We start from the raw sequence: 27058 nt of genomic DNA on the forward strand, positions 1-27058 counted from the left end.
TCCCATTCCCATTCCGTTGCATACCACTGTGATAGCAGCCCGAAGTCAAATAACTAAAAAATAATCTCTCATTTTGTTGGCTACCACATAATTGTGATATAGAAGCCATATTTGTCTTAAATGTATTTATTTTCCTAATAACTATTAGCCTATACAAGTCTCCCAAAAGCCTAACATAGGGTTGATGTTGGTTCAAATATGCATGGTAGTGGTTGTTCCTGGGGCCCCAAATTTGATGCTCCGCCCCTGGGTGGGACGATATGCTTTGGTCACGATTCGATTGTATCACGATTCTTGATAATTGCGATTTCTACAAGTATTGCGATTCGATATAATCAGTAATTGCAATTTTCTTCCTCATTAAAAAAAACAAACAAGTTTAATCATACACTTCTAGAATGAATGTCGTTCCCATAAACAACGCACATCAGTCTGTGTCAGTCAGTCCAGCAGCCGACATTTATTTCAACTGAGAAAAAAAGAGTTGTTTTTTTTTAAGTTTACAGTTACAAAATGAATTGAAATGTCCACACAGCACAAATGTGGGCTAGTTTTAACATAACTTAATGTAATGAATTGATGAAGTTTTTCTGGACACGGATATGATGTAATATAATCGATTCAGGGGAGAAAAAAAATCGATTTTTAAAATCATCCCATAAAAAAATTGCGATATGTACATGAATCGATTTTTTTTTTTTTTTTTTTTTTTTTTTTTTTTTTTTTTAGCCCACCCCTAGAAATTTTTTGGTTCATTGATGCTTTAGAGTTGGGGTTACCTAAACCTGGACATCAGAATTTGGCCATTTTTTATTATTTTCCAGGTGTGATGCGATCGGTTTGGTGGAGTTGAAGTAAATCCCAGCTCCATAAGAATTTAGCTGCTCAACAGAAAAAGCTGGTCTCCTACTCTCAGTCCACGTCTGCTGTGGTTCAGGTGTTTATTTCAGATAATATTTAGCATTAATCATATCATATATTCTGACCTGTGGACAGTCTCTTCCCTTCAGCGTCTCCACTACTCTCAGATTTTAGAAGTGAACGTTAAAGCCTTAAAGATATCTTTTAAAAAATGATCAAAATTGCCACGCAGTGTTAAAGACCCATTAGATTTTTATAAAGCACACTGTGAATACTTAAAAAGCAACTAAACCTCCCCGATATTAACCCGACCGATATATCAGGAAAGGTTAAAGGAGGAAAAGTTTTCAGTTAATGAACAAAGCAGAAACTAGGATGCTAGAAATGGTGAATAGTTCAGTTCTACACCCATTCACACAAACACTCAGTGTTTCTTATTATATATTTGAACTGTTTTCTTTACCGTCAAACACTGGTGATCATATCGGGTCGGAGTCGGTGGGCAGGGGATGCTTAGGTGTGGTTAGCTGATCGAGCCAAGTAAACCCTGGCTTTTCTGAAGGGGGATTAAAGGCCTCGGTATGCTTCTTCGTCGCTATCCGTCAATCGGTCTCCGTGGTCACGCAGAGGCTATAAAACCTTTCGAAGTTCTCCGTTGGGATGTCGGATACCCAAGGCAGTTCACCTCCCGATCAGTAGGCGGCGCTACGTTAGACGACCCAATCTGGCGACGTCTATGGTGAAAGTGGTTGATTGCTTGTTCACCTTCCGGCTCCGTTCCACTCCTCACAGTAAACGATGGCGACCGAGAGAGAAAGACTGTTGTTGGAGTTGGAGCTTGTTGATGTTGAAATGCAAATAATTTTGACCAAATGTTGACCGGCACACAGTAAACTCTTTCAAAAATGGCGGTGTTGTTGTTCTGAGAGGAAGGAGCTAAACCGGAAAAGTGATTCCGGAAATTATGTTGTTAGCCGACCAATCAAAACCCTTGTGGTCTCTGCGAGTCTCCGTCTCCTCGACGGATAGATAGATGGGAATGTTGGCCGACGCACGCAAGCGATGGAGAGCGTCTCCGTAGGCGACCATAAATCAAAACCCGATTCTCACTGCAACTACACTCAAATATGCTGAAATTAGACTCATTATGCAGTAAAAAAGACCATTTACCTGTTGGAGTCTTATTTCTTAGGGAATTGTGAGGCCTAAAATGGGTCAAAGTGTTGAATTCGAAGCCTTTGGATCCCACTTTGGGGACCACTCCCTGCTCTGTGAGTTCAGCCTCAGTCACCCCAAGTTGCCATGAACACGTTTGATTTTTATCACTTTACTTAAATGCACAGTAAAAGAAAACAAACCTTCAGAATTTAACCAAAGAAACTCAAGAGTTCAAATCCAAGTTGAGAGTAAAAAAAAAACTGAAATTTAACAGCTGTGAATCTGGAGCGAAAAGATGGAGAATTAAGCCAAAGTTAGGACAAAGTTGAAGCCATCGAATCATCGCGACGAGCTGTTGCTCCTTCTTTTGCAGAGATGACTGAGATGGCTTAAAGTCCAGCTCGTGTTTGCCAACATACGGATCATTGCAGCTGATGCAGGATTGTCATCATCCCTCTCATTTCCAGCCCCTGGTGACCCCGGTAATTTGGGTGTTAGACTCATCTCAGGTAGGCTTTCATCTGGCCGCCCACTCGGGACCGCTTCAGCCTTTTCAATGAGGTGTTATTCCACAAGGTGAACAATCAATCAACGACTTTCACGATAGACGTCGAGTAGCGACGCCTACTGATCGGGAGGTGAGTTGCCGGAGAACTTCGAAAGGTTAACAGCCTCTCCGTGACTACGGAGACGGATTGACGGATAGCGGACGGAGACGCATACTGAGGCCTTAAGCCTCTGTAGCTTTCACTTTTACAGAAACGGTGTAAAGATGCTGGCTGTTTCATGGGAATTCTGGGACAGATTCAACAAACTTTTCAGATTCTTTTGGGTGGAGCCGAACTCCCCGGCTGAAGATTAAACTTGGTCTCTTCCGCTCTGCAGGTTGGAACAGAGGTGGGTGCTCTGGCACGAGTTCATGAAGGAACACGACCACCTGGATGCTTGGCTGCGATTGGCTGAGCAGGCCGTCGGTTCTCCAAACTCCGCCCACGTCGACTACAGCGCTGCCAAGGAAGAGCTGCGGAGGTTTGAGGTACGCTTTAACAAAGCAAAGATTTCTGAGGATGCAGTTTACCATTCAACACGTCAAACAGTCCAATCCTGCAGGTGTTTGAAGCAAAATCTTTCTTTCCAGCTGTGTTGCATCATGAACTGAGCCTCCGCTTTTGTTGTATTCGTGTCAGGACTGATGCATGCCTGTGTTTGATGTCTGTATTTGTCTTGTGAGGCATTTATAAGGAAAGAAAAGAACTGGTTTCCAGCTAAAGTTCGGCTAAAGTTCAGCCAGCGGTTAATCCAAGCAGAGAGTAAATATCACTCAGCAGCCGGTCGTAAAGCTGAAGCAGGCGGAGTTACTGTGAACACCCAGATGTCCGGCCACCTTAAATAACCACGTATGAGAGTGCAGCTGTGGATTCTGCTTGTTAGTGCAGAGATGTAATACGTATTACAGATACAGATGATGGCTGACGAAATGAGCAACCAGCTCATGGCAGCAGTGATGTTTCCATTCATGGATTAAAGATGGATTTCTGTATTTCTTAAGGAATTACAAACACACAATGAGACATTGTATCTCCATCTTTGTTTTCTAAAACATTACATTCAGTCATTTAGGGCAGAGGTGGGTAGAGCAGCTAAAAATTGTACTCAAGTAAAAGTACTGTTACTTCAGAATAATATGACTCAAGTAAAAGTAAAAAGTAGTCATCCAAATAATTACTTGAGTAAGAGTAAAAAAGTGCTTGGTGAAAAAAACTACTCAAGTACTGAGTAACTGTTGAGTAACGTCTGATTTATTTGTTAACACAAGCATTCAATCAGACAGACAAAAATACTAAATAATCATCTTTAGGCAAATTAGAGTTCATCCAGTTGATAAAATAGATTAAAATGAATGAATTAATTACAAAATAGCTTAAATTAAAATAATCCAGGTAAATGCAAGTACTTCAATAAAAAATAAAAGAGACTTAGGAAATGTTTAAAACATATGTAACCCATATGTAACCTAAAAAACAAACATTCACCTATCCATGGGGGAAAAACGAGTTTAGGAAACTTAGCGCTACATGTTTCCTCAAGTTAGATGTTGAGTTTCTGCTGAAATGTGCGTTTGTTTTGGTTGACACAGAAGACACATAATGTAGCTGCTGTTTCTCACTCTTTGTAAGGTAAACATGCTTTCAGTATGAGGCCTCGTCTGCGTCTTCATTTCCCACCGTTGGTTCTGACATGTTTCATCTGTTTCTTTGTTTGTTTGCTACCACTGCTAATGCTAAAGCTAACCCGTCCCGCCGCTGAGATCGAGTACGGTCACGTGACCAGACTGCACGGCTGCGTCTGATTGGTGGAACACAGTCAGGTGGTAGAGCCTTTGGCGGAAGTCTCTCTCTCTGTCAGAATAAAACATTAAAATGAGGCGTACGCGGGGGGATAAAAATAATGAGGCGTAGAATACCAAAGAGGTAAGAAGAGAAGTAACCAGCTCATTGTAGCCTAATGTTGCGGAGTAAGAGGACAGTTTCTGCTGCACACATCTACTCAAGTAAAAGTAGAAAGTATAGAGATTTAAAACTACTCCAAGAAGTATAATGTTTTAAAAAACTTACTCAAGTAAATGTAACTTGTTACTACCCACCTCTGCCTTTGAGACACTTTTAATCAAAGTGAGGAACAACATTGAAGCTTCAGTCATTATCCTAGCCCCTAAAGCTAACCAGTCTAACTGGATGTGGGTAGAGATGGATGATCCAACCACAGGCTGCAGTCGGACATACTTTGGAAACTTTTGTGTAAGAGCTGAGAGCTAAATCTACAGCAAAGAGAGCAGAAAGATCAGTTAAAGAGGTGCACAGGAAGGCCAGTTTGGGTGTGAGGAAGGCAACTGAGTTTAAACTGCTGGCTGCAGACCCAGAAGTCACTCTGTGGGAAGTATTGGCATCAGTGACTTGATTTGTATTCATGTTCCTGTTTTGATTGATTGAACACCAGATTGCTTTGCTGCTTTTTTAAACCATCTGTGCACATGTTGCTCTGTATGGTGGGAAACCTGCGTGGAACCGTTGTAGAAGTCTATGTGAGAGGTAACTATGGTCTGTAACAGGAGTTGTTGGCACACTGAGTCGGATACAACCTGATGCTGTAAAGTGAAAAGAGCTCCGACTGTGAGACGGATGCAACACGGATGGAGAACTGGTCATCGGTCACGAAACCCAGAGTTCTTACAGAGAGAAGAAGAAGAATTTTTATTCAAATGCTGTGACGGATAAACTGCATTGATGAAATGATCAATAGTTCAGTCAATGAGTCGTTTATGCAGATACCCAACAAAGTGATTCACATTTAAAAGAAAAGGGGCCCCAGCATCGAGCCTTGGGGTGCACCTTTGGAGAGATGGGATTTACTGTGACACTTTATATTGAAATATGCTCCGATGGTTTTACTTCTGAAGACATGTTGCTAAAGAAGGTCGTCTCCTGTGCACTGATTCACATTTAAAAGAAAAAGGGCCCCAGCATCGAGCCTTGGGGTGCACCTTTGGAGAGATGGGATGTGGCACTTTAAATTGAAATATGCTCCGATGGTTTTACTTCTGAAGACATGTTGCTAAAGAAAGTCGTCTCCTGTGCACTGCTTCACATTTAAAAGAAAAGGGGCCCCAGCATCCAGCCTTGGGGTGCACCTAAACTATGACTATGACCTTAGGAGAGATGGGATGTGGCACTTTATATTGAAATATGCTCCGATGGTTTTACTTCTGAAGACATGTTGCTGAAGAAGGCCGTCTCCTGTGCACTGCTTCACATTTGCTTTGTGTGTGTGTTCAGAGGCTGCGGCGTGATGCAGGATCTCACCTCGTCCAACTGGACAGTCTGACCCAGAAGAATCGGACCTTAACTCGACTCTTTCAGGGCGCCATGCAGGCTCGGCTGCTGGCGTCGGCGAGGGAATGTGGCCGACGATGGGATGATGTCAACGCCAAACTGGAATCCATCACAGGACGGCTGCAGGTCCGGATAATTACTCTCCAGCTACTTTTTAACAGTTCTGTCTCTTATTACATGTTGGCTTATTTTCTCCTCTTACCTTTAATTACAAAATAATTAAGTTTCTGATCAGTTTACATGTAAATAATGCTCCTTTGAATATGTCATCGTTGGTGGCGTTTACGGCAGTTTTTTGAGGTGTAATTGTCACTTTTTGGGACTTATTTTGGGAAATTAGCTTTAAAATGAGTGTAACACTGAACTTAACACTAATGAATGTTTTCTCTTTCAGCTTTTTGTCTCGGAGTGGGAGGAGTTTGATGCACAGTGGGAGGAGCTTGCACTCTGGTTGGCTGACATGGACGACCGTCTGATGGAGGTAGAACACCAAACAGGAAGTACCTGTGAAAAGCTGAGACGGTTGCAGGTGTGTACTTTTAGAACTACATTCCCACCTCATGCATACTTCAGATTGGCTGTGTTCGAAACCGCATACTTCTCCTACTACTCATACTAACTTGTTGAGTTAGTAAGCAAGTTTAAGTAACGTGATGTCGCCGATCGTCATTTCCTGTCAAAACGGCAGTTTCAAGCTAGCTACAACGAGGGTAGGTTCACTTCCTGTTTTCAAAACAAAAGCACCAATTGTATCGCAATGGCTTTCCCTATGATAAAAGGCAATGGGTATTTTATTTTGTGAAAATAACAGGAAGTACGTTGCTCACTGCGGCTAGCTTTAGTAGCGCCGGATTCGTGGGAACAAAATTGTAAATAGCCGGTATTTTGTCAGGTTTTCAACACGTTGGGGATCTAAACGACTACTTTCTCTCCTGAAAATGTTTCAAGTGTTGCTAAAGTTTATAGAGTTTAGAGCTTAAGGGAAATCAGCTTCAGGCCGGCTGATTTCGGCTCGGGCAGGAGCAAAATGCATTGTGGGTAAACGCTCTGCATACTGTTGATCGATGAGTATGCAGTATGGAAGTATGCAGTATGCGATTTTCGAACACAGCCATTGTGTAATATTTGTCCCGTGTGCAGTCTTTCCAACAGTGTGTTTGTGAAAACGTGAGCCGTGTGAACGCTCTGCTGCGGCGTGGCGAGGCGTTGATCCAGCGCAGCGAGCCGGCCGATGCCGAGCGTGTCGAGAATCGGCTGCTGGAGCTGCTGCGGCGCTGCAGCCACGTCTACAACAACATCGCACAGACGCACACTCGTCTTCTCAGCATGAGACTGGTACTCGCACAGATGTTATATACAGGGGTCGCAGCGAGGAAACTAATTTTATAGGGCTGGGCGTGTTAACTCGGTAATTATTTAACGCAGATAAATATTTTATCACGCATTAACGCAGGTTTTATTATTGTAAAAGTCTGTTGAATGCATCACATTCACACAGTTACAGCAAACACCACGAAGTATGGAGTAATAAAAATAAAGATAAACTAGCAGCTAACATCACCGCTACAGGTGTGACGCTAACGGAGCTAACCGGCGCTAACCGGCGCTAACCGGCGCTACTTCCTGTTTTACTGGTTTCAACATAAAAGCACGTATTTCAAAATAAATGTTAAAAAAACTCTTGCATTTACAGCACATTTAAAATAAAACTAAATGCTAAAAGCTATACGCTACTTTTGCATTCATTTTTGGATTCTGCGTACAAATGCGATTAATCGTGATTAATCAGGGAAATCATGTGATTAATTAGATTAAACATTTTAATCGTTGCCCAGCCCTAAAATTTTAATATATGAATAAATCAAAAATAAATTTCAATATTCAAAAACTGACAGATTTGTCCAAAAGTATTAAAACTATATTGAAGTTTGTGCCTTTTTTAATTGAACGTGTGTGTAAAGAGTGCTGGTTTTTATAAAGTTTTAGAATGTGTCTGTAACATAGTAGTTTTCTGCACCAATGATGCTTAAATTATACTATTCAAATAATTATTCTATATTCAATTTAATTACAACATAAAGCCGTCTTTAAAACTTTAAGTTTTTATCAGTGTTTCATTTTCATTCTTGGCATTAAAAGTGACATAATCCCAAAAAGCAAGCTGTCTTTACAGGGTAATTAAGTTGTAAATCTGGCCTGTTTTCCTGAATCTGCCTCCTCCTCCTCTTCCTCCTCCTCCTCCTCCAGGTGTTTGAGGATGACTGGATTCTGTCTCAGCCCACAGACTCTGGTTGTCCCTCAGAGACTCTGCCAGAAGAAGAAGGAGCGTTAAAGCAAACTTACTCGGACTTCCCTTCGGTTTCAAACCACCCTGAAGGTAAAACATAATGTCGTTAGGATTACAGACGAACGTGTCGGTTATCAGATACGTCACAAGGAGAAATCATTTACCTGGTGTCGGCATTCTCCTCAGACCTGCCTTCACCTCGTCGTCTTCCATCCTCGCCCACCCATGAGCTCATGGGGCTGGAGTGGGACCCCTCAGTCGACATCGGGCGTTCGGTCTCCCACGACGACGCAGACTCTTCATATTTCAGTGCCGGCACAGGTAAGCAGTGAAGTTTTCAGGTGGTAAAAAAAAAAAAACGATGGACGAACCAGGGTCTAAATAATGCTGCACGGGAAAGTTTCAGAACCCTTTTTAATAGTGCAGGTTCAAGGCAGGACTGTTTGTAATGTATTTTATTTATACAGCCCTTTGCAGACAATCTTTACGGTTTTCCAAAGTGCTTTATAATAAATAAAGAGAATAAGTAAAAAACAATAATAGAATAGTGAAAGCAATAAAATACAACAAAATTGAATAAGATAAAATAAGATAAAAGTGTCATCATACTACTGGTAGTCTGCCTACAGCAGAGGTGGTCAAACAGCTGAACTGATGTGTGTGTGAAACAGGCTTCTAGCAGAGGGATCATCACTCAGTGGGGTCACATGGCCCTGAAAGGATCGGATTATTGGCTAAATTACAATCAGACTGAGTTATTAAGTGCATGTAGACACCTTAATCTGACTAACAACTGGATCGGATCGGATTCAGACCCCGAGATAACTGGGTTGAAAGTCACTCTAAACCTGCTTGTAGACGCTGAAGCACGTGGTGAATCAGACTTTGCGTTCTGCGCATGCTCCAGATGTTTTCCCGGGGTCGTGACCCGGAAGTCAAAGGAGACGATATTCCTGTTGTTGTCGCCGTCAGAAAGAATCAAACAACGCGATGGAGAATGCTCCGTTGGGCATCGAGTTTGTGCAGCAAGCAGCTCATCACAGACCAAATGTAGAGGGACGTAGCTTCATCTGGCTCTGCGTTCTCCATCTTTCTCCAATGCCTGAGTTTGTTGTTGTTGTTGGTGGTGAAGAGGTCAACAGGAAGTGGCTCTATTAGCAACAGCTGGAATGGGTACAGCGCCACCTATCATACCGGGGTATGACACGCTTTGTGCCTCTGATCCCATTCATTCACCGCCACATATCCAAGGAGAATTACCCTTGCTCAACTCAGTCTTACTGTAATTTAGCCAATAATCTGATCCTTTCAGAGCCATGTGACCCCGCTGAGGGAAGTCCAGGGTTTGTTGAGCATTAAGCCAAGACCGGCTTGATCGAGGTTCTTTTTAAGAACCAGTATGATGGCGCCGGTTCCTCGCGGTCAAAAAGGAAAGAGCTGGTCCTAAGTTGGGCTCTGTCTCTGAACCGGAACTGGATCCCTTCTGGCTGTGCATGATCTGGCTTTGGACTGCAGTGCTGCATTGGTTGGTTGGTTAAGAAAATGTTAAAGGCTGAAGGAACCTTTGAGCTTCCTGAAACTAAATTTTGCCTGAAAAGTCACAAACTTCTTCTTCTTCTTCGTGTTGATGAGACCAAAAGACCCCCGGAACAGATTTTTAGATGATTTTTACGAGGATTTCAACCTTTTTCTTTCCTTTTGTTTTTGTGCCGTAGGTCTGTGTCACAGAGACGAACTGAAGAGGTGGAGCTACATCAGTTCCTTCGACTCTCGCTCTGACATCACAAACCAGGAAGCAGACTGGGTCAGTCACAGCAGAGTTTGAGCTCACGTTCATGTGCTTACAGGTTAAAAGAAAGAAATATCGATGAGAAGCACTTTTCACCTTAAGCTAACACCTTTTTTTCTTCTTCTTCTTCTTCTTCTTCTTCTACTGTTGACATTTGATGCCTTTTATTTTAAGCTTTTAACTTGGGCTGGGCGAGTTAACTCTTTATTGTCGCGTTAACTCGCTAATTATTTAATGCGCGATAAATATTTTATCGCGCATTTATTATTGTAAAAGTCTGTTGCTGTCTGCACTGTAGAACTAAATGTTTGAGTAAACAAAGTAAAAGACAACGTTAGTTGTTGTAATCATTAAAGAAATAGCATTCTTAGCATTGTCGCTGGTACCAATAAATAATCAAAGTAATACTGGCCACTTTAGCTGCTTCTCAACCAACGGCAGAGTCATTCCCCTGAGGCAATCTGCACGGTCAGAACTAGGATTCTTTAACTTCCACTTCTTCTCTGCATCACATTTACACAGTTACAGCAAACACCACGAAGTATGGAGTAATAAAATAAAGATAAACCAGCAGCTAACATCACCGCTACAGGTGCTCCTCGGTCTCTGCATAGACTTAATATACGTAGACGCCTCATGGCGTGCTGGAACGTAACAGCGTCGCCGCCATATTGGATGGGTCTCCTCACTTTAGGCTAGCACCAGAATCAATTGGAGTCGACGGAGAGTGAACAACAATGGCTGTGTTCGAAACCGCCTACTTCTCCTACTTCTCCTACTTCTCCTACTACTCCTACGAACTTTAACTTTTTTTAAGTTTCCGGATGCATACTAGATTCTCCGAAATGTTGGGTATGCATCATGAGGTTACTACTCATACTCAAACTATCCAAGATGCAACGTAACGTGACGTCGCCGATCGTCATTTCCTGTCAAAACGGCAGTTTCAAGCTAGCTACAACGAGGGTAGGTTCACTTCCTGTTTTCAAAACAAAAGCACCAATTGTATTGTAATGGCTTTCCCTACGATAAAAGGCAACGGGTATTTTATTTTGTGAAAATAACAGGAAGTGCGTTGCTCACTGCGGCTAGCTTTAGCAGCGCCGAATTCGTGGGAACAAAATTGTAAACAGCCGGTATTTTATCAGGTTTTCAACACGTTGGGGATCTAAACGACTACTTTCTCACCTGAAAATGTTTCAAATGTTGCTAAAGTTTACAGAGTTTAGAGCTTAAGAGAAATCAGCTTCAGGCCGGCTGATTTCGGCTCGGGCAGGAGCGAAATGCATTGTGGGTAAACGCTCTGCATACCGTCTGATCGATTAGTATGCAGTATGCGGTTTCTAACACAGCTGTGTCTGTGTGAAGCTCACGGAGCTAACCGGCGCTACTTCCTGTTTTACTTGTTTCAACATAAAAGCACGTATTTCAAAATAAATGTTAAAAAAAAACTCCTGCATTTACAGCCAAGTTTTTTTTTTTTTTTTTTTTTTAATATTTTTTGGGGCTTTTTATGCCTTTAATGATAGGACAGTTGGAGAGAGACAGGAAGCAGGGGGCAGAGAGAGGGGGAAGACATGCAGCACAGGGCCGCCAGCTGCAGCGAGGACTGTAGCCTCTGTACCCACTACGCCACCGACCGCCCCACTGCCAAGTTGAATTGTCTTCTCAGCGTAGTAGTTCCAGTCTAAAATATCACTTAAAGGCAAAACACACAACTGATAGCAGCAAGTCATTCAAGGAAACAGACAGTGGAGCGAGGCTTCTACATAAAAACTACAGAAAGATGCTGATGTTAAAAGTGTGTTTGCACAACAAATGTTATGGCACTTTCATTCATATGGCAGCACATTTAAAATAAAACTAAATGCTAAAAGCTATACACTACTTTTGGATTCATTTTTGGATTCTGCGTACAAATGCGATTAATTAGATTAATCAGGGAAATCAGGTGATTAATTAGATTAAACATTTGAATCGTTGCCCAGCCATAATTTTGGGTAAGACAACTCAAACATGCTGCGCCGGGTCTAAATGTGAGCAAACTTGTGGCGTTTTTCTCCTAATTTCATAATGTTTGTGTTGTTCTGCTCTGACCCAGATGTTTCCCATCTGAACCTCTCACACACTAACAGAGGCATCGATGTTCCGACACACTGAAAGCGCTCCCCGTCGCAGGCTGGTTACAGCAGCTCACACCCTCTTCCACTGATTTATTGATGACGCCCGCAGAACGTAGCAGCTTTACATGTTGTCGGGTTCAGCCTGTTTTCTGGCAGAGGAGACATGAAACCAGAGAAACAGAAATAATGACGAGGGAGGGCGGTGACGTAAAAAACAAGACGAGCATGAATGATTCGGCGGGTTTGAAGTCGACACGCACACGGTTGCACTGTCGGTGAACTCTGAAGCCCGACAGAAAACAGTAAAACTGAATTAGCTTGTGATGGCAGCTGCAGGATGAACACAAAGACATCAAAGCCTTGTTATTTATTGGTCGAGCAAAGGCGTGATGTCAGCCCGTTCTTCATTAAATCTGCGACTGTGTGACCTGTTTTTTTTGGTGCTGGAACGCTGCAGACTGCTGCATGCACGCCCCTCTCCAGCTTCTTCAGCACCCACCTCTCTGGTTAAACGGAGCAGATTTTGGGTTCTTATTCATTGGCAAAGCAAATCTGAAACACTACTTTCAACAGCTGCAAAAATACCTCAGACGTACTTTATTTCCATTGACTGATTTGAAGTGAAGGAACTCGACTGTGTGATGTCACCAGATGGTGGCGCTGCAGGCTACGACGCTGGTTGTAATTCAGGAGAAGAAGTAGTCGTCGTAGATGGAAATTAAGCTTGAGAAGGTCGAGACAACAACTGCTGTGGTGGACATCCGCAAGAGGAAAATGGAGATGGCTCTAATTCAGGAATTACTTTTCATCCCTGGGAATATCTGAGATATGACATCGTAACTGGGATATTACATCAGATCTGAGATATTACATCAGATCTGAGATATTACATCATATCTGAGATATTACATCAGATCTGAGATATAATATCATATCTGGGATATGATATTATATCTGGTCTTGAGCCGTTTTAGACCAGAAACGACTGAGGTTGTTTTAAATCTGCTCTATAAATAAAGTATCACTATGACTATCTTCTGAATACCGATGAAAAGCACGAGAAGCCACGGCTTTGTGGCCGACATAAACGGCCGACATGGACGATTGGTCCAAACTTTGTTCTGCTTTGACTCTGCAGGGTCTGGACGAATGGCCGGAGCCCTCCCAGCCCGGGTTTTTCCCGCCAGTGGCAGCCGGACAGGAGGGCGCTGCGCCCCGCAGGGACCAGTGGACGACCTCGACCCCTGAGAGAGAAGCCGGCGAGTCGCTGAGCTTCGACGGAGGACGCGTGAAGGCGTGGCTACGAGTCCAGAGCTCCGCCCCACCCGAGAGGAGGACTTCCTGTTCCAAAGCTGTGCAAACGGACGGGGAGGTGAAGGTGGGTTAAATGAAGCGTCCCCCTTTATCACAATGAGGAAACTTAACCAAAGCTAATTTAAATGAAAAACATGGTTCAGTGGATTCATTTTGCTCTTGTTTTTTTGTTTCATGGACTGATTACATTTAGTTGATTATTAACACTAATCGTTAAGGTTAATTAGGCCTGATTCAAATATTTCTGGAAAAAGTTTAGATTCATAATAGGGCTGGGCAACGATTAAAATGTTTAATCTAATTAATCACATGATTTCCCTGATTAATCACGATTAATCGCATTTGTACGCAGAATCCAAAAATGAATCCAAAAGTAGTGTATAGCTTTTAGCATTTAGCTTTATTTTAAATGTGCTGCCATATGAATGAAAGTGCCATAACATTTGTTGTGCAAACACACTTTTAACATCAGCATCTTTCTGTAGTTTTTATGTAGAAGCCTCGCTCCACTGTCTGTTTCCTTGAATGACTTGCTGCTATCAGTTGTGTGTTTTGCCTTTAAGTGATATTTTAGACTGGAACTACTACGCTGAGAAGACAATTCAACTTGGCAGTGTTTACAGATGACTTTGGTTCTGTCGACTCCGCCGTCTGGAAGAACTTTAAAATGAAAATGGCCGAGTAAAAGTTCCGTACCCTTCTCCATGTTTGGTGGATCCAAAGATTACTTTCTTTTCCTGTTCCACAGCAGACAGCAACAGACTTTTACAGAATAAAAGCCTGTGAGCAACAGACTTTTACAAAATAAAAGCCTTTGAGCAACAGACTTTTACAATAATAAAAGCCTGTTAGCAACAGACTTTTACAATAATAAAATAAATAATAAAACAGGGGTGGTCCGTGGCGTAGTGGGCTGAGCAGGCGCCCCATGTACAGAGGCTATAGTCCTCGCTGCAGCTGGCCCCGGTTCGAGTCCCGCATCGGACGGCGCTGTGCTGCGTGTTGTTCCTCCTCTCTCTGCCCCCTGCTTCCTGTCTCTCTGAACTTTCCTATCCATTAAAGCCACAAAAGCCACAAAAAAGCATTAATCCGCAATAAAATATTTATCGGCGTTAAACAATTAACGAGTTAAGTCGCCCAGCCCTAATTCATAAATATGTAATGCATCTTAATCATGTCTATTGACCAAGGAAAGGTGTTTGTTTTGAGTATTTCTGTGCAAACACAGAAATCCTGATGTGCTCAGGATGTTCTTGTGTGCAGCTGCCACCATGAAAGGGTCAGAAAGTAGTTTCAGACCTGATTTAAGCTCATTTAAAGACTTTAACTCAGGTTGGGTTACTTTCAGACTCTGGTTTATTTTATTACATTTTTTAGTCATGGTTTCAAACTTTGATCTGGATTAGTTTGGGACCAGGTTCAGATGGTATTTTAACCTGGTTTTCGACTGTTTTTTGAGCATCTTGGGGAGTTTTCTCTCTTTGTAAACACTCTCACAATAAATCCACGATGCCTAAACGAGAGCTTTGTGGAGATCGGACCGTCTGTTTCGGATCTCTTTGTTGTCTTTGTGCTCATCCTGCTGCATAATGATTTAACACACAGTGCACTTGGTTTGCAGTTCATGTGTTCAGGTCAGTGTTTTGTCTTAATTGGAATACAGTGCAGATAATATTTAGATTTTTTTTAATCCTCTTTGACGTTTGTTTTCAGTTTGAACAGACGAGTTCTGAGCTGATCTAATCTCAGCCATGCATGCCAGTTTCATCACATAACAGATAAAGCTGCGGTCGCCGCGGCGATGTCCCACTGCCACAAATGTAGAAACAGATGTGGGTTAATCTGCTTCTGAAAATAGACCCAAATCAATGCATTATTTTCTTTTTTTAAAAAGCTGATCCAGTTGTTTATTTCCTAAAGAAATGAATGGGTATTTCATTAAACTAACACCCCGTTTTTTAGGGCATTTTCTGTCTCTATTTTAGAGTTGAACCTTTTAGTGGGAAGCGGTTTGGAGTACGGGTCAGAGAGCTGAACGTACGGAAAAAAACCAGCAGATTTATTGTGCTCAGGCCTCGTTTTCTTGCTTGAGTTCAGCATTAATATTCAGCACATGGCATCACATGAATGTCATGTGTGGAATGCCTGTAAAATCTCCTGATGGACATATTCAGACACACAGAGTGAATGCATGACTTTTAGGAGCGGTTTTCTGTGGAAGTAGAAGCTTCTCCAGCTGCTTTAGCAGGTTGGGATCACCAAAGTTTTTTAAAAAAGCTCTTTGTTCAGCATCTTCAGACACGCTCGCCTTCGATTAGTCTGTCAGCGGATACACGAGTCGCACCGTGGAGGATTTTCTGTAAAAATCCCAGGAACTGAGAGGGTAAGTAGCAGCCAGGAGCTGCTGATCAATGCTCTGATTCAGGTGTGTGTTAACACGATGCCAAGGAGGAAAGACATGTTAGCCTCAGTAAGCTCAGTTAGCATGTTAAAGGTTAAAGGTCACCCCAAGGTCAGAAACCTAAGAGCTACATCTCAGACTCTGCAGGCCTCAGTTAGCATGTTAAAGGTTAAAGGTCACCCCAAGGTCAGAAACCCAAAGAGCTACATCTCAGACTCTGCAGGCCTCAGTTAGCATGTTAAAGGTTAAAGGTCACCCCAAGATCAGAAACCCAAAGAGCTACATCTCAGACTCTGCAGGCCTCAGTTAGCATGTTAAAGGTTAAAGGTCATGACATCATTGGACTTGATTTCAAACAAGTTTCTGACTTCATCTCAGCCCTTATTTCTGACTTTTTTTTTAACAGTTTCACATCCTGTGAAGCAATTCTTTGCCATCTGGCATCACCAGTTCCAAGAACATCCTTGACTGCATCATGTGTCATTATGTTCAGATCGTGTTGCACCTGCCAGTCTGCAACAGGAAAGAAGATAAAGGCTGTGTTCCAAACTGCATACTTCTCCTACTACTCCTACTAACTTTTTGAGTTAGTAAGCGAGTTTGAGTAAGCGAGAAGTTCCTGGATGCATACTAGATTCTCTGAAATGTTGGGTATGCATCATGAGGTTACTACTCATACTCAAACTACCCAAGATGCAATGTAACGTGACGTCGCCGATCGTCATTTCCTGTCAAAACGGCGAGTTTCAAGCTCGCTACAACGAGGGTAGGTTCACTTCCTGTTTTCAAAACAAAAGCACCAATTGTATGGTAATGGCTTTCCCTATAATAAAAGGCAACGGGTATTTTATTTTGTGAAAATAACCGGAAGTGCGTTGCTCACTGCGGCTAGCTTTAGTAGCGCCGAATTCGTGGGAACAAAATTGTAAACAGCCGGTATTTTGTCAGGTTTTCAACACGTTGGGGATCTAAACGACTACTTTCTCACCTGAAAATGTTTCAAATGTTGCTAAAGTTTACAGAGTTTAGAGCTTAAGGGAAATCAGCTTCAGGCCGGCTGATTTCGGGCAGGAGCAAAATGCATTGTGGGTAAATGCTCTGCATACTGTCTGATCGATGAGTATGCAGTATGGAAGTATGTAGTATGCGGTTTCGAACACAGCCAACGTTTTTCCCTTCACATGTGATAAGGACGCTGCTCTTCCAGGTCAAAGTTCACAGTTTAGTCTTTAGAAGTTAAATCAAGCAGCTCTGATGCTTGAGAGAAAGAAAAGGAAGATGGCACAAATTTACTCACATTTTCTCTTTAAAACGGCTGAAAAACCAATGAATTTGACTTCGATCACACTCCAATATAATTGTGCTCTCATGCACAATCTTTCAGATGTTGAGTAGTTTTACTTTATCCTCCTCTTACCTCTGATAAAGTATCTCAGTTCCTGTTCTCCCACCAGCATTCATCAGAATCATCAACCTTTAGAAAAGTTGTCTCCGCCCTCCTTTCTGTTTTCCAGCTTCTCTCTCCATTAGACTTCACTTTCTCCACCTCTTTCATTACCGGAGAAAGAATCTATTTATTCTCCTTCTTCCTCGGTCCCGTACACTGCTCCTCAGACCGCAGAATGGATCCATAAAGTCTTGATTTATGCGTCGAGTCTGGCTGCGCTTTAACAATCCCCATAAAAGTAGGAGAGAAACATGCAGACTTCTTCCTTCCTTACTTCTCTTATCTCTGTTTTCCCTCTCTGGCTTTCCACCAGTTCAGATAAATGTCCGCACGCGGCAATGCGACGTCTATAAAAGTGATAAACGGGCGAAGACAAAGAATATAAGCTGATAGATGACTTCTTTCACATGGAGTCTGGTGACGAAGCATATTTTAGCAGTTATAATTGTGTTATTTGTAATGGGTTTGATTGGACGGGTGTTTGTTGGGTAACATCATTGGTGCATCACCTGTGAAAGCAGCAGAAATAAAGCCCAGATTGGACGGGTGTTTGTTGGGTAACATCATTGGTGCATCACCTGTGAAAGCAGCAGAAATAAAGCCCAGATTGGACGGGTGTTTGTTGGGTAACATCACTGGTGCGTCACCTGTAAAAGCAGCAGAAATAAAGCCCAGATTGGACGGGTGTTTGTTAGGTAACATCACTGGTGCGTCACCTGTAAAAGCAGCAGAAATAAAGCCCAGATTGGACGGGTGTTTGTTAGGTAACATCACTGGTGCGTCACCTGTGAAAGCAGCAGAAATAAAGCCCAGATTGGACGGGTGTTTGTTAGGTAACATCACTGGTGCGTCACCTGTAAAAGCAGCAGAAATAAAGCCCAGATTGGACGGGTGTTTGTTGGGTATCATCACTGGTGCATCACCTGTGAAAGCAGCAGAAATAAAGCCCAGATTGGACGGGTGTTTGTTGGGTAACATCATTGGTGCGTCACCTGTGAAAGCAGCAGGAATAAAGCCCAGATTGGACGGGTGTTTGTTGGGTAACATCATTGGTGCATCACCTGTGAAAGCAGCAGAAATAAAGCCCAGATTGGTCGGGTGTTTGTTGGGTAACATCATTGGTGCATCACCTGTGAAAGCAGCAGAAATAAAGCCCAGATTGGACGGGTGTTTGTTGGGTAACATCATTGGTGCATCACCTGTAAAAGCAGCAGAAATAAAGCCCAGATTGGACGGGTGTTTGTTGGGTAACATCATTGGTGCATCACCTGTGAAAGCAGCAGAAATAAAGCCCAGATTGGACAGGTGTTTGTTGGGTAACATCATTGGTGCATCACCTGTGAAAGCAGCAGAAATAAAGCCCAGATTGGATGGGTGTTTGTTGGGTAACATCATTGGTGCATCACCTGTGAAAGCAGCAGAAATAAAGCCCAGATTGGACGGGTGTTTGTTGGGTAACATCATTGGTGCATCACCTGTAAAAGCAGCAGAAATAAAGCCCAGATTGGACAGGTGTTTGTTGGGTAACATCATTGGTGCGTCACCTGTGAAAGCAGCAGAAATAAAGCCCAGATTGGACGGGTGTTTGTTGGGTAACATCATTGGTGCGTCACCTGTGAAAGCAGCAGAAATAAAGCCCAGATTGGACGGGTGTTTGTTGGGTAACATCATTGGTGCGTCACCTGTGAAAGCAGCAGAAATAAAGCCCAGATTGGACGGGTGTTTGTTGGGTAACATCATTGGTGCATCACCTGTGAAAGCAGCAGAAATAAAGCCCAGATTGGATGGGTGTTTGTTGGGTAATATCATTGGTGCATCACCTGTAAAAGCAGCAGGAATAAAGCCCAGATTGGACGGGTGTTTGTTGGGTAACATCATTGATGCGTCACCTGTGAAAGCAGCAGAAATAAAGCCCAGATTGGACGGGTGTTTGTTGGGTAACATCATTGATGCATCACCTGTGAAAGCAGCAGAAATAAAGCCCAGATTGGACGGGTGTTTGTTGGGTAACATCATTGGTGCATCACCTGTAAAAGCAGCAGAAATAAAGCCCAGATTGGACGGGTGTTTGTTGGGTAACATCATTGATGCGTCACCTGTGAAAGCAGTAGGAATAAAGCCCAGATTGGACGGGTGTTTGTTGGGTAACATCATTGGTGCGTCACCTGTGAAAGCAGCAGGAATAAAGCCCAGATTGGACGGGTGTTTGTTGGGTAACATCATTGATGCATCACCTGTGAGAGCAGCAGAAATAAAGCCCAGATTGGACGGGTGTTTGTTGGGTATCATCACTGGTGCATCACCTGTGAAAGCAGCAGAAATAAAGCCCAGATTGGATGGGTGTTTGTTGGGTAACATCATTGGTGCATCACCTGTGAAAGCAGCAGAAATAAAGCCCAGATTGGACGGGTGTTTGTTGGGTATCATCACTGGTGCATCACCTGTGAAAGCAGCAGAAATAAAGCCCAGATTGGACGGGTGTTTGTTGGGTAACATCATTGGTGCGTCACCTGTGAAAGCAGCAGGAATAAAGCCCAGATTGGACGGGTGTTTGTTGGGTAACATCATTGGTGCATCACCTGTGAAAGCAGCAGGAATAAAGCCCAGATTGGACGGGTGTTTGTTGGGTAACATCATTGGTGCATCACCTGTGAAAGCAGCAGAAATAAAGCCCAGATTGAAAGGGTTGTTTGTTGGGTAACATCATTGGTGCGTCACCTGTGAAAGCAGCAGAAATAAAGCCCAGATTGGACGGGTGTTTGTTGGGTAACATCACTGGTGCGTCACCTGTGAAAGCAGCAGAAATAAAGCCCAGATTGGACGGGTGTTTGTTGGGTAACATCATTGGTGCATCACCTGTGAAAGCAGCAGAAATAAAGCCCAGATTGAAAGGGTTGTTTGTTGGGTAACATCATTGGTGCGTCACCTGTGAAAGCAGCAGAAATAAAGCCCAGATTGGACGGGTGTTTGTTGGGTAACATCACTGGTGCGTCACCTGTGAAAGCAGCAGAAATAAAGCCCAGATTGGACGGGTGTTTGTTGGGTAACATCATTGGTGCATCACCTGTGAAAGCAGCAGAAATAAAGCCCAGATTGGATGGGTGTTTGTTGGGTAACATCATTGGTGCATCACCTGTAAAAGCAGCAGGAATAAAGCCCGGATTGGACGGGTGTTTGTTGGGTAACATCATTGGTGCATCACCTGTAAAAGCAGCAGGAATAAAGCCCAGATTGGATGTAGGTGACGGAGAGAATCAGTAAAGTGTTGCTGCAGTTTGTGTGAAATCTCAGATTTCAAACATCATTCCAGCAGACAAATCGACATAGATGGACCAGAACTCAGGAGCTCAGTTTTTTTTCCAAACTGAAGTCCGGAGAACATCTTTGGAAAATCGATTGGACCAGAGCGAATGGGCAAAGTGACACAATTCTGGAGAGGTTGAGATTCTGAGACCATGTAGAAGATGTCGAGGCTTTGCTTCTCTTAATATGATATGAGAATGGCCACTGGTCCAGAGTCCTGGTGTAAGAGTCCTGATCAGCCTCATTTCTGTAACCTTTAAAGAGTCCTGATCAACAGTTCTGCAGCTTCCTGAAGCTCTTTCAGAGTTTCTCTTTGGACATTTTCTGCTTCTTCCCTCCTCTTCAGTCCAGTCCTTGTACCTGAGCATCTTCAGAGGAATGTGTTTTTTCTTTGTTCAGCCACTTAACTCTGAGCTGTGAACCATTCAGGCAGGAAAAAGGCTCCTAACTCAAGGGATGAACCAGTGTTGTGTCCACACAGAACAGACAACTTAGCAAAGAAGCCGTTTTAAACTGGATCTTTAGGCACTTTGTTCCCAGCAGCCTGTCACAGAGACACATCATTTGTTCCCATTTCTTTAGCTGCATCTGTGAAAAACAGCTTCATAGTTTCAACTTTTTTGTACATTTACGTTAAAACTGCTTTCAGTTACCAAAAGAGTCAAATTAATATAAGAAATTCAGTTTTGAAAAAATCCTAATCCCAAAATAATGAACGCTATCACGTCTAAAAGTAGAAAAGTATTAGTAGTATTAGTATGATTAGATTTAGATGCTTAGAAAATGAAGTGTTTGTTTTTTAACTTGTTTACAGTCTGGTGATGATTAAACTTTTACATCTGCTGGTAAAAACATTCTCAGAACTGAAAACTTTACACATTGTTGTATGTTGAAGACTCTCAGTTCCAAAGGAGCCGGTTTGGGAGGAAATGAGGTGAAACCAAAGGCTGGAATGTAAAGTTCAGAAAAGTTCTGTTTCTGCCTCAGATTCTGGGTTCAGATTCATGTTGGAACACGTTTCAGTGAATCTCTGCAGCTGCTTCCTGTTTTTAATGGAAAAATATAAAGAACTGAGGACTGGATCAGGAACCTTCCTCGTTATTGGACTGAACACCATGTATTAATGAACAACTAAATGTGTGTTTTCTCTTTCAGGCTCACATCAACTCACCCAAGCAAACCCATCAGCATATGCTGCAGCCACTTCCTGCCTCCTCAGCGGCTTCATCACATGACCCAGAGGAGAAATCCTCCTCTGATGGCATCATACACCACCATGGAGATCAACAGGTGAGTTAATGATGTGACTTTAGTTAACTGTCACGCTGTATTCTGTATTCTGAGCTGTTGCCTGGGGATGAACGGATGCTTTTTGTTCTTCAGGACCAAGAGGAGCCGCCCTGTTCTGAAGAAGCCGAGCAGAGGTAAGAAGCACAGAAAGCTCTGAAAGTTACTCAGAACACTGAAAAGAACGTTTAAGAATTTATCATCTCTCTTTAGTGGAGCAGCGTTCCCTGTTGAAGCGCTTCTGTGATTATTATGTTCAAGCCCGTTTCATCCATGAAAACGATGTTGGGTCTTTATTGAGCTTTAGTTTTCTAAAAGAAGAAGAAGAAGAAGCTTGTTGGGACCAGAACCGCAGCCAAGATTCAGAATATGGAGCAGTGCTAACAGGCTGTTTGAATTTGTTAGCTTTTATTTATGGCCTTTAGCTCCCAAATGATATTTTCTAATGATTTTATTGAAATGGAGCCTTTCCAACTGCTCTATCTCTGCCTCTATTGTTTAAATAATGGAATTAGAGTTGTCTTTTTAAAAGTTATGAAACAGCAGAGGCAATTAGCAAATGCTTATGATCTAATTTAATTAATAAGAGACTAAATGTTATCTGAAAGTTAAAAAAGCAGGTTCATTAGCTTAATTTGTGTGTTTTTTGTGGCAGAAATCAGTGACTGAACTGCAGCATGTTGTGTGCAGAGTTTAAAGTCCCTGCTCTCTGATATTAGTGAAGAAAAAGTTTAGAACACGCTTTAACCTTCAGAGAACTGGTTTGCTTTCCCCCTCAGAGCCTCATCATCCCTGTAAACGGCTGTTCCAGCAGCTTGAATGTGGTTTGAACCTCGTTTCTGCAGAGGGAAACCCGCAGATCGGGGTTCTTTAGCTCCGTTTGTCTGGATTTCTCCGGTCAGCGAGTGATTTTGAACCGTTTTGCAGATCTTCTAAACGCGGATGCAGAGGTGGAATTGAATGTTCCTCAAACACCGACCGCTTGCATTAAAACCTCAAACGTCGGGTGAATTAGAGGAACACTGAGCTCAATCTTTTCTTCTGCCGCTTCAACTTTAAAGATCATTTCTAATTTTTATGATATTATTCATTATTTAATTTATTATTTTATTATTATTTTATGTTATTGTTGAGTGTTTTACTTTGTGAGTGAAGTTACCGGAGTCAAATTCCTTGTTTGTTTAGTCAAACCTGGCCAATAAAGCTGATTCTGATCAGTTTTAAGGTGTTAACAGACCAGATGCTGCGCTGGTTTAAATGTAGTTACTGTAACGTCATCACAGGCTGTTTAATCAGCATTTCATCCATGCTAACTGCGGCCGTCACGGGTATTTATCGGCTCCGGCCTGCAGGGATGGAAACATCCAGGTGGACTCGGGGCTGCAGCAGTCATTTACTGGCTCCCGTACTGACGGGTTTGTTTGATTTTACCGCCTGTAAGACAGGTGGCGGTTCACTCTCAGTCCTGCTGTGTGGGGCTGATGTTTTTAGGTCACGTCAAATATAACCACTCATCTATTTATCTCAGAAAGTTAGGATTTAATCAGCATTTTCAGCTTCTGTTCCAGTCTGCTGCTCATAGTGTACAAACGGGGAAAGGTTGTTTCTATTGTTTGACACATGTTTTGGATAATTTCACAATAATGTGAAATATTTTCCATTTATCAATGTAAACTAGGGCTGGGCGAGTTAACTCGTTATTATGGTGTTAACTCGTTAATTATTTAACGCAGATAAATATTTTATGGCGCATTAACGCAGGTTTTATTATTGTAAAAGTCTGTTGAATGCATCACATTCACACAGTTAGAGCAAACACCACGAAGCATGGAGGAATAAAATAAAGATAAACTAGCAGCTAACATCACCGCTACAGGTGTGAAGCTAACGGAGCTAACCGGCGCTACTTCCTGTTTTACTTGTTTCAACATAAAAGCACGTATTTCAAAATTAATTACAAAAAAGAAACCTCCTGCATTTACAGCCAAGTTGAATTGTCTTCTCAGCGTAGTAGTTCCAGTCTAAAATATCACTTAAAGGCAAAACACACAACTGATAGCAGCAAGTCATTCAAGGAAACAGACAGTGGAGCGAGGCTTCTACATAAAAACTACAGAAAGATGCTGATGTTAAAAGTGTGTTTGCACAACAAATGTTATGGCACTTTCATTCATATGGCAGCACATTTAAAATAAAGCTAAATGCTAAAAGCTATACACTACTTTTGGATTCATTTTTGGATTCTGCGTACAAATGCGATTAATCGTGATTAATCAGGGAAATCATGTGATTAGTTAGATTAAAATGTTTAATCGTTGCCCAGCCGTAGCTGCAGCTGTTGAATCTCTGGACACTAACGCCTCCATCTCTTCCTCCGGTTTCCACAGCGCCTCCTCCCTGCCCTCCCTGCCCCCCCGCGCCCTCCTCTACCTCCTCCTGGCCGCAGCTTTGGCTCTTCTGGGCGGCGTGATCTGCTGCGTCGCCGAGCCGCCGTGTCACCGTAGCAACGGCATGTTGCGGAGCCTCCACCTGGCTCTGAAGTACGTCAACGGGCCCCCGCCCACCTGAAGCCCAGACTGATGAAAGCTCGTTCCTCAGATGGGTCAGAGATGAGGTTTTCAGCTCAGTCTCAACACAACCCAGCACAAATCTGCTTCCAGAAGCACCAAAATGGCTGTTCTGGTTTGTTTCTGTCCAATTATTGGTACTGATTTTCATTCAAACACACGTTTTAAAGGACAGAAGGAGCGCAGGTCACTCTCCTGATGTGTCGGATGGAATAAAGCTTCAGATTTCTTCTTCTTCGGAGCTGCTGGAAGCCAAACGTTTCCATCCTGCTGCAGTTTGGGGGCCAAAGAATGCTGAAATGAGATGAGCTGGATGGAAACTTTACGAGCCGTGTGTGCTGGCAGCTTAAATAGGAGCTCGTCTGCACATCCGTCAGAGTAGCAGCACCTTTAAACATGGCCGTCTTTAACAGTCTGTGGCTGCTGATTGAAAACTGGTGCTTTAATGCCGCATGAACTTTAGATTTTTAACCCTGGAAGTTCATTAATGTGGTAAACGGTGCGATAAAAGTTAAATGCAGCTGATTTAGATGTCTGATATATACACGTATGGTAGAGTTAGCCGCTTTAAATCCTTTTGTTGATGGGAAATGTTGGAAAAACTTTAATTTCTCAGGTTTATCAGAGCAGAAACGTGCCTTAAACCATCATGTCTTACCCCTTAATACATGTTAAGGTTCCACTTTGGTGCTTTGAATGACTCAGAGTGAGAATCTCACGACTTTAAGACCAAAAACCGAATGGTGAGGTTTGAATTCGGCCGTGAGGAGACGACTTCAGTCTGAATTAAACACTATTAAAGAGATCACATGTTGGAAAGAACAGAGTGTTTAGCTTTCAGTTATAGATGGTTTATATAATGGTTTATAACTCCAATAGAACAGAAGCTTTCTTATCTTTATGACCTAATACTGCCATCTGTGCTAATGTGGCTAAAGCTAATGTAAAAGATTATTATTAATCACTCACTGCCTTTTGACACCATGATAGCACTTATATTGTTTATTAGTAACAACTTGTGTGTTGGAGGGAAAGCCTGAGATGTTTATTTGGTTGCTCATGCCTGTTCTGAATGACACCAGATTGATGCTGAAGCTTTCCTGAACCTCAGAAGTGTTGTAAGAAGTCAGCTTCCAGAGGCGGCTAACGAGTTTTACGCTCACAGAAAGTCTCTGGATGTGGATTTGTAAGTGAGGATGTGACCAGATGTTGAGCTGTGACGCTGCCGGGATGTTCTGGGAAACCGTCGGCAGCAATGTCGGAAACACTCGGAGATATTTATGGAATCTGCCGCCGTGTGTTGAAGGATTTTGGGTTTTTTTCTTGCCGTGAGACTGATTTTTAGTGTATTTTCCGTCCACTTGAAGTGACAGTGAGATGTTACAGCTTGAAGAAGAATGTCGTGAAGGACTGAGGGATGAATTTGATGCAGCTTTTGAATTTAAATTTAAGGATAAAAAACATGTTTTTTTGTTTTTCCAAAAAGGTTTTCATGTTTTGTGTCGTTTGTTTCGTTGAAACTGCATGTTTGACCTTATTTCTCAGGTCAGGTTCCCTAAACAGTCAAACTCAGAAGGACTAAACTGCTGCTGACGCTGATAAATAACACGGTTTTAAAGCTTTGAGAGGTTTCAGAAGATGACTGTAAAGGGACCGTCAAATGCCATCTCACAGTGATCCTTATTACTGTAAAAACAATGTTAAATCTCATGAAATGCTTTGCTTTTGTACACTTATAGATTACAAATAAAGTTAACTATATGAAACATTTGTAAATCCTGTTTAATTTTGTCTGGTGTCAGTGTGGGGAATGAATTTAAGGGTTTCTGGAGCAATCATTTGATGGTTTAAAGTGTTTAAAGTTTAGTCGTCTCACCAGAAGGGGGCAGTATAGGCTACATTGCTGGTTGCATTTCAGTAGGAGAAGTAGTTGTCCCGACAGGAGACGAACCAACAGCAACTGTGGTGGACATTCACAAGAGGAAAGCTACGGAAGCCCAGAGCGGACGTGGTACGTATAAACTTTTTTTCTGATGGTTGTCTCGAGATAACGAGTTAATTTACAGATGGTTTTCGAGGCCACTTTTTCTCCCCAGTCCGCCCCCGTTTATATGTATTTCTGGAAAAGTTTTTTTTTTTTACCCATTTGTACCCCCGTTTCATTAAAAACTGAATAAAGTCGCCTATGAATCAAACATGGAATGTGGAGCGTTTGTGAAAATGCACAAAGCAAATCCCGCTGGTGTGACGAGCATTTCGTTTTCTCGAGATAACGAGTTATTTATCTCGTTAGAAAACGATAACGGGACACCTCATTCGGTAACCATGGAGACGGCCTGGTCCCCTCAGCTGGTCACTGATGGAGTCGACTACATCAGCAGGACAAACAAACTGCGAACACATAAAACACATATAAACAGGGGCGGACTGGGGAGGAAAAAGTGGCCTTGAAAACCATCGGTAAATTAACTCGTTATCTGGAGAAAACCATCAAAAAAAAGTGTATACGTACCACGTCCGCTCTGGGCTTCCGTAGAAATGGAGGGAGCATCTTCTTTTGTGTCTTGGGATATTTGGGATGTTCCATCGTATATCTGGGAAGTCATTGAGTTTAATGTTGTTGATTCAGAC

The 27058-nt window shown here is 42.5% G+C and overlaps 1 protein-coding gene across 1 annotated transcript in view; it reads left to right on the forward strand.

Annotated features, from left to right (window-relative positions):
• LOC142387977 (uncharacterized) overlaps positions 1 to 26151 on the forward strand; it is a 58549-nt gene extending 32398 nt beyond the window's left edge. The window contains exons 3-13 of the mRNA XM_075472775.1: positions 2905 to 3055; positions 5853 to 6035; positions 6304 to 6438; positions 7050 to 7244; positions 8157 to 8286; positions 8383 to 8517; positions 9912 to 10000; positions 13247 to 13486; positions 21729 to 21863; positions 21957 to 21997; positions 24248 to 26151. Coding sequence (XP_075328890.1) covers positions 2905 to 3055; positions 5853 to 6035; positions 6304 to 6438; positions 7050 to 7244; positions 8157 to 8286; positions 8383 to 8517; positions 9912 to 10000; positions 13247 to 13486; positions 21729 to 21863; positions 21957 to 21997; positions 24248 to 24428 — 1615 coding nt within the window. The 3' untranslated portion in view covers positions 24429 to 26151. The remainder of the gene's footprint in view (positions 1 to 2904; positions 3056 to 5852; positions 6036 to 6303; positions 6439 to 7049; positions 7245 to 8156; positions 8287 to 8382; positions 8518 to 9911; positions 10001 to 13246; positions 13487 to 21728; positions 21864 to 21956; positions 21998 to 24247) is intronic.
• The last annotated feature ends 907 nt before the right edge of the window (positions 26152 to 27058 follow it).

This window comes from Odontesthes bonariensis, chromosome 9, assembly GCF_027942865.1.
Source record: "Odontesthes bonariensis isolate fOdoBon6 chromosome 9, fOdoBon6.hap1, whole genome shotgun sequence".
Taxonomy (NCBI): domain Eukaryota; kingdom Metazoa; phylum Chordata; class Actinopteri; order Atheriniformes; family Atherinopsidae; genus Odontesthes; species Odontesthes bonariensis.